This window comes from Zalophus californianus, chromosome 17, assembly GCF_009762305.2.
Source record: "Zalophus californianus isolate mZalCal1 chromosome 17, mZalCal1.pri.v2, whole genome shotgun sequence".
Lineage (NCBI taxonomy): Eukaryota > Metazoa > Chordata > Mammalia > Carnivora > Otariidae > Zalophus > Zalophus californianus.
The window spans coordinates 12,597,939-12,613,690 of NC_045611.1; the positions used below are offsets into that span (position 1 = coordinate 12,597,939).

Consider the following 15,752-nt stretch of genomic DNA (forward strand, 5'->3'; position numbering starts at 1 on the left):
CTCTGTTATTTATATACAGGAATCCTGTTCTACCAGGGAATTCTATTCGCACCTATTCCTTACATGTTCTATGTTTTTGGCTAAGATGAACAAAACAGCAGGTGGCTAACTTTTTTAAAACTAAATCCTTGATTACTATTTGCAGACCTTACAGAAGACTTGCTAACACTTTAAATAGAATTATCTCCATCCTTACAACAAAGAACTGAGAGTAACTTGTGTATACTCCCACCCTCTGCTGTTTTGAATTAGCAGCTTTAACCATCAGAGCCACTGATTATGAGTTTTATTAACTCCAATGTAAAGTCGTAAGAAAAGACTCACAGACACTCCTCTTGGTTCCCTAAGTAACAGTGTATCTGGGAACAAATGACAATAGCCAGGCATCATGGCAAGATTTTTTTCATCTTTCCTGCGATCACTGTTTTCTTCCAAAGGCTACTAAATGTTATAAATGGCTGAGCCATTTGTTCAAAGGTGCTCACATTTATAATAATTTAAAGAAAGTTCTATGTAAAATTGTGGATAGTGCCCAGCATAACTACTTAGCTAATTGTCATCATCTTCATCATCATGTGTATGTTCCATCTTACAGACACAAGCTGGGGAAGGCAGAGTGTATAAATGCCTCTTTAACCATAAGTTTGAAGAATCCATGAGTGAGAAGGTAAGTATTACTTTGAAACAAACCAATATTTTATTCATTTCTTTAAAGTTTTCTTAAATCCTCTCAAACAATATTCTTAAAAATTCATATCAAAATATAAATGACTGATAAAGCTTACCCTTTTCAGAGGCAAGACACTTGGCTTTTAGTTAGAGAACCAAAGCATATTTTGCTTAAGCCAAGAAAATGAAGCTTTGTGATATCTAGACATTGGGAAGCCAATTGAGAATCAATTTGGGGAGTAAAATTGTGTAGCGTAGTCACACTGAGGACAGCCCTGCATACTCAGGAAGCTTAGGCTAACCAAATCAGTGTGCTTTCCAGGTAATTACCTGTTTAATTTTTCAGCAGCTGTCTCATTAAGCATTCTCAGTACTATTAGTCCTCTGTCCCTGGATGAATGCAAGCATCTTTTATGACTTAAAAAGAAAATTATTCTCGGTTATGCTCTCCTGCCATTTACTTTCCTGTGCAGCTGAAGAAATGTTTCATTTCAGTTGCTTCTATCATTTACTACTGAATAATCCTATAGGCTGTAACATAGCATAACACAGAGTGTTATGTCAGCTGAACCTGGCTTGAGGGACATTATGGAGGAGGACTTGGTCAGGCCGCCGTACCGGAGCCCACCAAGGACTCATGCGTGTGGGACGGCAGCTCTGCTATCGCAGCAGCTGTCAGCAGCTCAGGGTAGGGCCCCAGTCCTTCGCCAGCCCTTCATCCCTACCTCTTCCCACACTAGTTTCACACACCTGTGTTCGAGTCTAAACAAATTTCAAGGTAGGCGTTTTGGTGACTGCTGCAGTTGTTGACATATACTTGGCCACGAGCCTCTGCTGGTCTTAGAGGCCCCTGTGAACAGCAGAACCACCTGAGTGGTCTTACAACTCTGTTGTTGCACTCCTTATTCAGTGTCGAGAAGCACTGACGACCCGCCAAAAGCTGATTGCCCAGGATTATAAAGTCAGTTATTCATTGGCCAAATCCTGTAAGAGTGACCTGAAGAAATACCGGTGTAACGTGGAAAACCTTCCGCGGTCCCGGGAAGCCAGGCTCTCCTACCTTCTCATGTGTCTGGAGTCAGCTGTGCATAGAGGTAAGAGTTCCTTTCTTTTTACCCTTTTCAGTCCTTTTTGGATTTACATTCTAAAGCCTCTTGTACCTGTAAATGTTCTTTTCCTCCTGCATTTGCTCTTTTGAGCGCACCTGTGCCTTGCAACTTGGGGACCTTTCTTTGTAAGCATAACTCCAGGAACTGATGTCCTGAAGCCTTGTTGAAGGCCCTTTCTCTTAGCTCAACAATCTCCAGTTTTGTTTTGTTTTTTTATTTCTTTATGTGAGAGAGAGAGAGTGAGTGAGAGAGAGAAGGAGCAGGGGGAGAGGCAGAGGGAGAAGGAGACTCCCTGCTGAGCAGGAAACCCAAGGTGGGGCTCAATCCTGGGACTCCGGGATCATAACCTGAGCCGGAGGGAGACACTTAACTGACTGAGCCACTCAAGTGCCCCATTTTTTTAAGTAAGGTATATTTCTCAAATCCAGTCATTTTAATTTTTTAAAATGCATAGTCAACATTTTTAGCAGAGTCAGGGTAGCATAATGATTTAACGTATGAGCTTTGGGTCAGAGAGACAGGGCTTTAAATTAATCGCTGTATCATCAAATTAACTGGCTGGGTGGCCATTGTTTACATTTCTTAGTCTCTCCCCAAACTCATTTTTCTTATCTATAAAACAAAAATAATATTTATAGTGAGGAGTTATTATGATGATTGAATGAGGTTATTTGGAATAGCACTTAGCATTCAATAAGTGATAAGTACTGTTATTGTTAATAACACTGATGATATTAGGAAACTAAATAGAAACTTTTGAGTCCAAAAGTCAACCCCTGACAAAAGAACCAAGATGGGCTGTTATAGAAGATCAAGGTTGTCTTTCTTAATATTGGTTATAAGCTGTAAAAATGAAATGCCCAGAGACAGTTGGTTAGTGATTAAAAAGTTAAGTGGAAAAAAAATCATTAAATAAAACTTTGAAATTTTGATGAATTTTTTTTTTTTCATATCTGGATAGTGGGAAAAACTCCTAAGCTTGAAAGCAATGGAATAGCACCCAGGGACAGTGCATGGTCTTGGATTGAATACCAAACAAAGGACATTTTGGAGACAATTGGAGAATGTTGATTATGGTCTGGATATTAGATAAAATTGTCCTAAAATGGAAAGGTAGAGATTATTGACTTGTAAAACAATATTGTAAAACGGTATACATAACATCATCTAATTTGGGTATTTTAAAAAAAGAGTTAATGTTCTTAAACTGCAAATTAACAAGAAAAGAAAGACTGTAAATACACGGCCAAAGGCTATGTGCAGATAATTTGGAAAAGTTACACAGATTGATAATGTTAAAAAGACTGACCGTATTAAGTGTTGATAAGGATATGGAAGAACTGGACTATTGAACACTGCTGATGGGAAGTTAAAATAGTACAACCATTTTAGAAAATAGTTTGCCAGTTTCTTGAAAGTTAAATATACATCTACCATATGACCCAGCCATATTTACCTAAGAGATACGAAAGCATATATGCATATAAACTCTTATACGCGAATGTTCATAACAGCTTTATTTGTAATAGCCCAAAACTGGAAATGACCCAAATGTCCATCAACAGTTGAAGGGATAAGCACATTGTAGTATATCCACATAATGGAATCATATTACTTGACAATAAAAAGGAATGAATTGTTGATACATGGATGAATTTAAAAATAGTTACACTGGGTGAAAGAAGTTAGACCAAAAAAATGCATACTGTATGATTGTTTATATCAACTTCTAAAAAGTGGAAACTGGTAAACTGATCTGTAGTCACAGCAAGCAGATCATAGGTTGATGTGGGAGGGGTCTGGGGTGGAGAGGGAGGGAGAGATTCTCAAGGACCATGAGAAACTCTTGGAGTTAATGGAAATGTTCACTATCTTGATTGTGGTGATGGTTTCAACAACGTACACATATGTGAAACTTCCCCAGTTGTATGCTTTAAAAATACAGTCTATTTTATGTTAATTACACCTCGGTAAAGCTGTTTTTTAAAAAAACTTCTTGGGGCGTCTGGGTGGCTCAGTTGTTGAACATCTGCCTTCGGCTCAGGTCATGATCCCAGGGTCCTGGGACCGAGCCCTGCATCAGGCTCCCTGCTCAGCGGGAAGCCTGCTTCTCCCTCTCCCATTTCCCCTGCTTGTGTTCCCTCTCGCTGTGTCTCTCTCTGTCAAATAAATAAATAAAATCAAAAAAAAAAATTTATTGGGTTTTCCCATTTGGCATTTTTAGCTCAAGAAAGGAAGCTAGGGAGGCTATCGTGAATATTTGAAGTGTGGTCTTTTTCACAGGCTTTAACTCTGTAGGCCAGTAGGGATTGTTCTTGGCTTTCATTGTTACCCCCATAATTATCTTATTGATAAGACTTCCATTGGCACAGCATTTGCATTATTGGTTTAGTAGTATAAAATCTGTATAATGCAGAACACTGTCCAGATAAACCCTAGTCTCTGAAGTCTTAAACTTATTTTATGCCGATAAAGCTCTTTCTGTATTCTAAGCTTTTCAGTCTAGATAATAGCATGACTGGTATATTATATTCTAAAGGAAAACATGTACTTTTATATGTGGTGATATCTGATTGTAATGCTCACCATCCATAATGTTGTGACTTAAATCCTAACTTAGGGCGCCAAGTGAGCAGTGAGTGCCAGGGGGAGATGTTAGATTATCGGCGCATGTTGATGGAAGACTTTTCTTTGAGCCCTGAGATCATCCTGAGCTGTCGGGGGGAGATTGAACACCACTGTTCTGGACTACATCGAAAAGGGCGAACTCTGCATTGTCTAATGAAAGTAGTTCGTGGGGAAAAAGGGAACCTCGGAATGAACTGCCAGCAGGCGGTAAGGAAAAATTTTCTACTGCCATTTTGAATGTTACATTCTGTCAGCTGAGGAACCTCTTCCTGACACTGTCCCAGCTTCCTTTATCATCTGGATCATTTGTGACATCACATGAACATTGGGTACTAAGAACCAGACACAGAATATTGTTCAAGCATATCTTAATAAGAACGTGGGATTTATTACAGAGCAGAAGTTTGAATTCATAAACAATAAATGGAGCTTTGTACTTAAAGAAATAGATAAAATGCATTGTCTGCTGGAGTTTTTAAAGGAAAGGTAACTTGCTAGATGGAATTTCTAAACTCAGAACCAAGGTGAACCAGGTCATGGTAAAACAGAAAACGTCCTCTACCAAAAGAGGATTTGCCTGTTTCTATAGGTTTGATTGAGTTGAGGCTGGAAGAGAGCTGTAACAAATTGAAATTTTCTAAGAGTTTCTTTTTATTACTGATGTGCAGCATACCATGAATTCCTGACCTGAAGGATCAAGAGAGCATGTCATTTTCAAAATCACACCATCTTTCTTGTTACAGTAGGGCAACTATGCATGGAAGGGCCTTTGTTTCTCTGTCCCCAAACTCTACCGTCAGTTCTATAAAGATATTTGGAAAAAATTAGTGTACTTCTTGGGAAGATAAAGTTTTTTTTTTCTTTTTTCTCTTTTTTTTAAGATAAAGTTATTCTTGCTCCAGGGTTCATGAACAGTTGAATAACTACAGATCAGGGACATAATATAAGGTTAACAAAATACTATAGATGCAGTGTATCTGTTTCATTACCATTGTCCATATTTATTGCCTTTGAACAATTTTCAGTACTAAATGCAACATTGGTACCCTGTGTACCCCATACATCCCTTAGAATGCACAAAAGATATCATTTGGTTTTGTATCCTAAATTAGGGAGTTGAGGCTCTTTTCTCAGTGAAAGTTTAGAAAACCACAATTCAGTTGGTCTTTTATTTTATTGGCATTTTTGTTAAAAATTGAGTATTTCAGAAAATCACAATATTACAGTCTGAAACAAAATTCCCATTGAATTTTGATATGGAGTAAAATTTCATCTTAGCTCTTATTACTCACCCTGACCCAGAGTAGACAGTAAATTTTACATCCTGTGGTGGAAGAAGTGGAGAAATAAACAGGCTCTTCTCCAAAATCCCAAACCCAGCTAGAAGGAAGCCTTCTGGAATCTGCTGTGGCTTTGGTTGGCACAGTGTAGCTCCTCAGGAGCAGTCCTTGCTGGTGATTATCCTAGGAAACCTCTGTGACAATATGTATGGGCCTCAGACCAAGAATGAATCAAGACAGCCCATATTTGCATCTCATCCTTTATGCAGCATGTAAAGGAGAGGGAGGTGGTCATGAATAAAACTGTCTTTTTACTGAAGCTACACTTTTACCAAGGTGTACAGAAAAAAGAGGAGAAATTGACTTAACTTTATTTCACGGCATCTACCTCCAGGGCTTTTTAAAATGTAGTTTGTTAAGAACTAGTGAGTCAACTTGAAAGATAAATAAGGACCGCCCATCTCATCCTTTGTGCCTAGAAGAAAAGTGGGTTCTAAACCTAGAGGTTAGTCTCAAATAATGAAGTACATGGTTTTGCCCACATTAAGTTTAGACAACTGGGAAATAAACACTTTATTTTTTTTAGTCTTTGCTCACAAATATTGAAGGAGTAAATTATCCAAAGGGAGAATATTTTCCTTAGTCTTCTTCCACTACATTATCCATCCTCAATCAAGTGGAAGAATGTTTTGAAATAATTTATTTTGAGTAGGTTTCTTTCTTTCTTTTTCAAAGTTCACTTCCTTAACAGAGTAATCTTCTGTGCCTGTCTGTGGTTGGCCTCTGATTTTCCCCGTTCTGTGCTTGATGATGCTTTGACTCAGTGATCTTTCAACAAATAGTAAACTGTGAAACACGTGGATAATTTTTATCTTAATGAGTACATACTTTTCCAGTTGTACCATAATCATGAACCTCTTAAATTCTTTTCAGTTATGACTGAGCGCCTCTGGACCCAGTCTCTCTCTGGCCAAAGATGACTGTGCAGTGTATTCTCTAGACTGATCGTTTGTCAGAAGCGTTTCCCCAGGTTTTTCCTGAGCAGTCAGGGGCTGGAATGGATATACAATCATGTAGCAATTCATGTTCTTAGTGTTTATTTCCTACACTGCTGTCCCTGGATTCCAGAGTGGCAATGATCCCTTGAGCTGTTAGCCCACAAGAGTCTGTAGGGCATTCATTGTCTCCTTTTAGGAGCTGCAGTCTGGTGCATTCATTGTGAATTCTCAAGGTTTGCCTGTCACTTGTAGATATTTAACCAATACACCTCTTGCAGAGAGTTCCGGAGTCCCATGATACTTACAGCTTCCCTCAGAAGAAGGTGTAAATATTTTGGTCTTTGTCAGCAAGCATCATTACTAAAACTGGTAGTGATCTATCAACTAACCACAGCATTTTGTAGCTTCTCCAAATTGCCATCAAGAATTGGTATAAATAACTTCCATCCCAGAATATTGGAAATCTTTTCTGTTTCCCTCCTCTTGATTGTTGATTTTCAGATAGACAGAATTGGGATTTTCTTTCTTCATTTCCTTGTGATGTTTGTTCCCTGATCAGTGTGTGATGGGATCATTGCTTTCATATGAGCCCCTGTGGGACTGTAGGTCACGTGTATGAGGATCAGCAAATGCTCTCCTCTGGAGGCTAAATCTGTGACACAAAAAGGGCTCTAGTTCTTTAACTTGGAAGAAAGGAAACCCAAACCAGAAAGATTATAGTTTCCGAATTTGCTTTCTGTTATTTAAGATTCCCACCCCAAAACACCATCTGCTATCCATCTGTACTAATAATGATCTTTTAATACATAGAATGCTTTGCTATTTATACAGCCTTCTCCTGTATATTACTCTTTCTTGTAATCCTGTTCAGTTCAAGAAACTGCAGCTAGAGGTTAATCATGCCCATGTTCTCAGAGCTGATATCTGGCAGAGCCAGAACTATTAATAGAACTCAGGTCTTCTGATCCTTAATTTTGAGCTTTTTTTTCTGTGCCCCAGCTTGCATAAGATCTCCTCAAAGACAGGAGAAAAGAGGCACATCTTCTCATGCTTTGACTTTGTTCCATGGACAGAGGATGGACCAAGCAGAAGTAAATGTTAAAGAAAATACCCTCATTTTTAACTGTATGATGACAAGTATTTTTCTGGATATATATAACGAGCAAGCCGTGGTTTACCTCTTGGTTGTATAAAAGATAATTGAGGAAAAATGGGAGTTATTGTATTCTTGGTTTTTGTAATTGATATTTCTTTCAAGTTAAATGAAATCTCTCCTCTGTTTTTAATAACTTGGAGCATGCTTGTTTTAATGCCAATGTAGTGGCATCAAAATTCAAATTCTAGATTCTTAATGACCCAAATAGGTTTCTTTTTTTTTTTTAATATTTTATTTATCTGATAGAGAGAGACACAGCTAGAGCAGGAACACAAGCAGGGGGAGTGGGAGAGGGAGAAGCAGGCTTCCCACTGAGCAGGGAGCCTGATGTGGGGCTTGATCCCAGGACCCCGGGATCATGACCTGAGCCAAAGGCAGACACTTAACGACTGAGCCACCCATGCACCCCCCAAATAGGTTTCTAACTGGAAATGTCTTCTGTTTACCCTTCTCCACTCAATTCCGACTTGGCCGTGTCAGATTTAGCAATCTGATTAACAATCAGGCCGACCTGAAGGAAAAGGCAGGAAAAGGCTTTATATTGTAAAGACCTTTTGGTTTGCAAATGTCCAGGGATGGTCCAGACAGGTAGGCAAGCAATCCCCCACCATGGCTAAAACAGAAGAACTTGCACTCAAGACAGAGAAACCATTTGGAAAGTATTTGGCAGGAGCTCTTGGGCTTGGCCAGTGACAATTGTAGTACCTTGTTCAAAGTCCACTGTGATGTACCAGACCTGGTAACTATTTGAAGAGATGACATTGCTCTTCCCTGATGTGTAAGTGACTTTCTCCTTTCTTAATTTTTTTTAAATCCAGCTGCAAACACTGATTCAGGAGACTGACCCTGGTGCAGATTACCGCATTGATAGAGCTCTGAATGAAGCTTGTGAATCTGTAATACAGACAGCCTGCAAACACATAAGATCGGGAGACCCAATGTAGGTTATCTTATTTGGGGTATTGATTCATATTGTATTTTATTTGGCAGTGTAGCATCGGGAACATTCCTTGAAATGACTTTTGGATGGTTTGAACATCTTAACTAAAATTGTGATAAACAGAAACACATAGCAACTTTTGTTTAAAATGATACTGGAATTGAGACCTCAGCTCTGCCTCATCCATGATGTAGATACCTAGACCCAGCTTTGTGATGACTGTGACTAAGCATGTATGGGCCTGTACATTAGGTAACTGATTAATTCCATTTAATGGTCAAATAAAAAACAAGAGAGAGAAACACTCAGGATAAAGTGACACATACTTTGTCTCTATACTTTCATCCTATTTGTGTATTGACTCATTAGCCACATTGGCTACTTGATCATTATTAAAAATTGATTAATTATAGTTGAAATAAAAAACAAATGTGGTGGTTGGAGGATGTAATCATGGACAAAATGAACTCTGAAGTTGAATCCAAGATTTAGGAAAGCTATAAAATGCTATAATAAAGTATTTGAATCTCATGCAGGAGTTTTATTCCATATGATGCACAAACAGCTCTTAAAACCAGGTTGCAAGTAAAGAACAGGTTTCCCATTCTGCAGAAATCTTTATAGCCCGCAGCCGGCAGTACCCAACAATAAAATGAGTGCAGTTGATGTTTGTCATCCTGCTGCTATGCATATACTCCTGCTCTTCATGCTGTGGCAGGGGATTAATAAAAGGTATTCTTCTTTAAAGCTTTTTGTACAGTTGGAGAAGATAGACAAACACAGTGAAGACTAAGAATATTTACCAATAAAAAAAAGAATATTTACCAATATAAAAATAACTGCATCAAGCATTAGGGGTCAGGGGTGAGGGAGGGAAGGGGAGAACTGCTACAGCTGAGAATTATTTGAAGATACTATCAATCAGATGCAGTGTGTGGACCTTTTCTGGGTCCTGGTTTGAACGAACACATAAAAAGTTATAATTGCAAAAAAAAATTTGAAAACTAATAGGATATCACATGACATGAAGGATTTTTAAAAGTAATTTATTTTGGTGGATTATGGTATTATGTCTTCGTAGAGAAACATGCTCAAGATTTTATGAACAAAATGATATGGTATCTGGGATTTGCTTCAGAATATCAGCGAGGGAGGTGTAGAATTAAAACAAACTTGGCCATAGGTTGATAAAGCTATGGGAAGGGAAGGTGGCTGTTAGGATTCTGTACTTTTGTATGTGTTGGAAAATTTTTCTAGTAAACAGTTAAAAATAAAGCAACTGCACACAGATCTTATGCAAGCCAAGTCCCAAGTGCCGTGTGGCCCTGAAGTTGAGAGAAGGCATAGTCACTATCAGACTAAGTTAATTGGAGTTATTCTCAGAGAAGTAAATCCCCAACTGCCCTCAAAAATAGCTCAAGGGCCTTTTCTGCAGACCAGGGAAATACTACTGATGTGAGAGTTCCAAACCCGTTGTTAGAATTTCATCCTTGTTTTATGCCCAGGATCCTCTCGTGCTTGATGGAACACTTATACACAGAGAAAATGGTGGAAGATTGTGAGCACCGTCTATTAGAACTGCAGTATTTCATCTCTCGAGATTGGAAGTGAGTATTTTGAAGCCAGAGTCAAGTGTAAGCCTCAGCCTGTTCTCCTGTTTAGTCAGTATCTCCTCTATGGTTTGAAATAATCAGTAAGAATATGTTTTTCTTAAGTTCTGGGATGGCTGACACGCTCCAATCCCCTGAAGAACCTTTCTTGCTTTCAGAATTGTATCTAAAAGCTGAGGCAGCCCTTGCAGGTCTGCCCCATGTGTCCCCATTCACTACAGCTTTGGAAGTCAGAGTCACATGTTTCTGATACCACAGACATCCATCCTCAAAGAACTTGGGCACCTGTGGGGCAGCAGAAGCATCTTCAGATAGGTATCTAAGAGATAATAGTGCGTTTTTATTTTTACTGATTTGCACTGGGTATGGGAATTTGTTTTTATTTCTTTAACTATTCAAAGTTACTGAATTTTCTATCTTATGAGGCTCTTACCAATAAGTGACAACTTGATTCTCTAATTCTCTTCTCATACTGTTAGCCAAAAGCAGGGGTGGGGGTGGGGTGAAATAGGCGAAGGATCTGTTATAGTCAGAATCACTATAACTGACTGGCTTCACTGCCCTCCCCTTTCCATGTTTTAGTTTGCCTTCCACCCCCAGAGCAGCCGGTACCTGGCCACTTGAGAAGCTGGCTGTTACCTGTTGCTCCCATGGAAGCTCAGCTGCTTCCTAGCCACTGGAGTTTTCTGGTGATTGAATATATTACTCACATACTTTACTAGAAAGGGATGATTCAGAAGATTCAGTTTATTTTTTTTAAGATTTTATTTATTTTTATTTTGAGAAAGAGAGCACACGAGCAGGGGGAGCAGCAGAGGGAGAGGGAGAAAATCTCAGGCAGATTCCACACTGAGTGCAGAGCCCAATGTGGGGCTTGATCTCATGACCCTGAGATCGTGACCTGAGCCTAAACCAAGAGTTGGACACTTAACCAACTGAGCCTCCCAGGCACCCCAGATTCAATGTATTTTTATTTCTGTTCCCTCAAATTAGCTCTGGAAAGAACTGAAGAAAACTGTGTGGTTATTTCTCTGTACTTTCTCAGGCCATCTAAACCAAAATAACAGGGTTTATTGAGTTTATTGCTGTAATCAAAATCATCTTATTTCCTCTTCTATAACTCCTTCACCCATGATCAAAAAATGCTTCACAGGCTTAAAAGGTACTCATTAGGGCGCCTGGGTGGCTCAGTTGGTTAAGCAACTGCCTTCGGCTCAGGTCATGATCCTGGAGTCCCGGGATCGAGTCCCACATCTGGCTCCCTGCTCCGTGGGGAGTCTGCTTCTCCCTCTGACGCTACCCCCTCTTGTGCACTCTTTCTCTCTCTCTCTCAAATAAATAAATAAAATATTAAAAAAAAAAAAAAAGGTACTCATTAAGTGTTAGCCTTTCTCCTTCCATTCAGTAGCTCTCCCCCAAAGTCGACATTATGATGTGGATAGAATTAAGCATCCATCGGTCTGATCTGTAGAAGCAGCAGGCTCATGGCTTTAATCCATTGTCTCCAGAGTTCAAAGTTAAATGTCAAGTTTTTTTAAGTTAATAAACATATTCAAGCAAACTAAAAATATAACTGCCTTACCTGGCATGGGAAAAAGAAGAACAGTTTGACTAGAAGGCAAGTTGAGTGGGAGATTCTGTTTATCTTGCCATTTCCTGATCTTATTGAATCTCGTATAACAGATAGAATTGAATTTCATTCACACTTAGAGAAACAGTATTGAGTGAAGAGTTGTGAACTGTCTGGTGATGGCTACAGGCCTCATTGTCTCCTTTCAGCCAGGGCATGTTAGTGCTGAGTCTGCTGTAATGTTGTGCATCTTATGTAGCCACCATGGCCTCCTTGAAGTGGAACTTAAAGCTTCTACACCAAGGTCACCAGACTTGTACCGATTGACCACTGTCTGTTCCTGAAGAACAAAGTTCAGGAATATCTTTTAACTCTTAACCTTATAGGCTGGACCCTGTCTTATACCGCAAGTGCCAGGGAGATGCATCTCGTCTTTGCCACACCCATGGTTGGAATGAAACCAGTGAACTTATGCCTCCTGGAGCTGTGTTCTCTTGCTTGTATAGACACGCCTACCGCACTGAGGAACAGGGCAGGAGGGTATGCACTCAATATTGACTTCATTTCTTCTTGTTAACCATTTGTTTTTTAATTAGTTTGCTATGTATTGTTCTGATTTCTGCCATCATAGGAAACTTTAGCAGTGTATCTGGCAGGGAAGGGTTGCTGCACTTCTGGGAACTTCATTCAGTGAGTGTCCACAGAGTTGCTTTACCAGCTTTCCATCTGATTTTACGTTTTCAACAAAGTATTTCAACAGAATGTTAGGGGACATTTCCAGTTTTTTCTTTAAATTACTAAAATCTAAATGACAAATAGACAACTAAATATTGCTGCCCTAACTTCATTTAGCTTTAAAGATCCATTAGAAACTCTTAACCAGGGTACAGATGGCTTTTGGGCTTGTTCGGAGTTTAGATAAATTTGAATTCAGTGTTCCTGACCCAACTGCACGTTCTGTCCTGAACAGGAGCTGGTATTCTACTCCACATTCATGGAGTAGTAGCAGATTAGTTATGCTAAACAAAAAATTTAAATCCAGTTCACTTTTTATCCACATACTCTGAGAAAAGGATGTTGTTTCATTCAGTATATTAGAAAATGTGGAATGTACGATCTCCTTCCTAGAGGTATGGGTTTGTAGAAGCCTCCTAGAAGATTTAATCCTCACTTTGGACGAGATTGGGGGTATAAAGTTTGTACAAATAACTGTAACATTATTAGTTTCCTGACAACAGATTTCCTTTATGTAGTGTCTTTTTGTCTTGGTTCTGGTACTTTTAAAGTATTTTGCTTATTCTCTCTTATGTAGCTGTCTCGGGAGTGCCGAGCTGAAGTTCAAAGGATCCTACACCAACGTGCCATGGATGTTAAGCTAGATCCTGCCCTCCAGGATAAGTGCCTGATTGATTTGGGAAAATGGTGCAGTGAAAAAACAGAGACCGGACAGGTAGCTGACATAGCTACCCCTGTTTCCCTTACAGTAGTAGTAGTAGTAGTAATATTCATGATGGACATTTTACATAGAGTACAAACACCGTAAAATGCATCTCTACTTTTGTTACATTATTCAATGTCTTCTTCATAAGAAATCCTAAGGAAAATTTTCTATTTGGTCTCTATGTCAGGAATAATTATACTTTTCCAAAGCATTTGGTTTATTATGGTTACTGTATTTTGGAAATGATTATTTTCCCTCTTTGTGTTGCCTCTTAAAAAACTGGATCCAAAGGTATGGCCTGCCTGTAGCAAGTATCTAAGATTTTATGGTAGACATTTGTGTACCAAGCTTACTGCTAGCTCCATCCCACTTTCTTTACCATATTTTCTTTTCCTATTTTTTAACTTGTTTTAAATTTATTTTATATTGCCTTTTTTTTCTTTTCTTACCTTAATAAGGTACATTAAACTCCGTTTGAGGAAAGTCAGGGTATCAACATAAACATATACAAATACTAACATGCGTGAATAGTGTGCATGCCCTACAGTAGTCCTACAAGATATGTAGGAATGGGAATTATTTTTTCCATTTAGTAATTGACCAAATTGAGGCCCATGGGAGTGAAGTGTATTGACTTCCTTACCTAATAATCAGGTCTAATCCTAGCCAGACATCCAGTCCATTGTCTTAGAACCTCTCCATACAGGAAAGTGTAGAGAAGAAGGGCCCCCCAAGAATTACATGCATTCTGTGAATGGTTCCTAAAGACTTTGTGCCTGGTTTAAAACATAGAAAAGCTACATTAGTACATTCTAGCAAATTAAGTTAGGAGGGAGCTTGTCTTCTGTCTTAAGGCAGGGAAACCAAGCATCAAGGAATAACTACTTGTTTAAAGCTCGAGTAATACTAGAACAAGGTGTGAACTCATGTTTCCAAGTTCCACTCTTACTACTCCAAAACACCCTCTGGGATTAAACTACCAACAACTCACCACGAGCAGGATTTGGGCATTTTTAAGAAGCGGCATGGCTCACTACTCAGATCTGTTAGCCCTGCCAGTATCATTTTCAGCAGTCTGCTTCCTGGGCCTGCTGCAGTTCTGTCAAGTTTATTGTGAGAAAGTGCCTGCAGTTGAACTTTCTGATGCCTTTGTCTAACGAAACAAAGGATGTGGTCATATGGAATCCCAGAAAACGGTTTCCTTTCACACCCCTTCAGAGTAACATTGAGAAGGCTGCACTGTATTGCAGCCCATCACTGTGAAGCTCCACTTAGGAAAGGATTCTGTGAATGGATTTTTTCCCTTACCCATTTCTCTTACTCCAAAGGTTTAATGCATTTTCCTTCAGGGGTTCCCCCACCCTTTCTGGCCATTTTATAACTCCTACAACCCTGCTTGTCCGTTCCTATTCTAATTCTAAAACAGAGATTCTTGCAGAATACTAAGTTAAACTTGATCCTTTAATAGAGAGCCCTTTGCCGAGAAATAGCTATTGATATGCTTTGGGAAAGTGAGCTTCTGTTCTACTTAAAGCCTCTAAGTTTCTAAAAGGAATAGTAATGGATTGCTGCTACAGGGTCACTCCAGGTCAGGTTCCAAAGCCCAGACAAGATAGCTTTTAGATGCCCAAACCCTAGTGTGCTTGCTTGCTTTGCAGTTTCCCTCAGAATCCTTCTGTGTGGGCCAAGGCTAGAATCCCAGGTTTGACTTGCAGGAGCTCTCAGCTCTATGCTGGGTTTTGGACCTTGGGTCCCGACCTACTTTGCTCATGAAGAGTCTTAAAATATTCCATGTGTTTCTACTGTGAATCTGTTGTTCACTGATTATTATCGACATGCAGATTTAAAATGGGAGCAAATATATCAAAACACATTTTAAAAAAATGGTATGACAGGTTGTTGATGGAATAGAATAAAGGCCTGATAAAATTTTTGGACGCTGAGGACATGTGAACATGGATTCTTGGTGGACTTACCGATTTGGCCTTCTGGAGGATTTGTATGGCTATTGTACCCCCCTTGACCCTCTTAACCACCCTGTTACATCAAGTACTTATCTTCTCAACAGTCCCGGTCTGGGGACTCAAATAAAGCTTTAGTGTTCTGTTCAGTGAAATAGTTTTAAAAAGAAAAGATAAGGAGGACCACTGAAAAGGAGGTAGACACTGTTCTCTTGGCTTCCCTTGATCATTTATATAATTGAAAAATGCCAAGGGATTGCTTTCTTATTTGCAGGAGCTTGAGTGCCTCCAGGACCACCTTGACGACCTGGCTGTAGAGTGCAGAGATATAGTCGGCAACCTCACCGAGTTAGAATCCGAGGTAAGCGGCTTGCAGTTCATAGACCGCGG

General features: G+C 39.3%; 1 protein-coding gene across 1 annotated transcript in view; it reads left to right on the forward strand.

Moving 5' to 3' along the window:
* The window catches only part of GLG1 (golgi glycoprotein 1), a 146,723-nt gene that overhangs the window by 113,918 nt on the left and 17,053 nt on the right, over positions 1–15,752 (forward strand). Inside the window, exons 6-13 of the mRNA XM_027617617.1 lie at positions 596–667; positions 1,580–1,763; positions 4,399–4,613; positions 8,659–8,780; positions 10,286–10,387; positions 12,347–12,500; positions 13,273–13,410; positions 15,637–15,723. Coding sequence (XP_027473418.1) covers positions 596–667; positions 1,580–1,763; positions 4,399–4,613; positions 8,659–8,780; positions 10,286–10,387; positions 12,347–12,500; positions 13,273–13,410; positions 15,637–15,723 — 1,074 coding nt within the window. The remainder of the gene's footprint in view (positions 1–595; positions 668–1,579; positions 1,764–4,398; positions 4,614–8,658; positions 8,781–10,285; positions 10,388–12,346; positions 12,501–13,272; positions 13,411–15,636; positions 15,724–15,752) is intronic.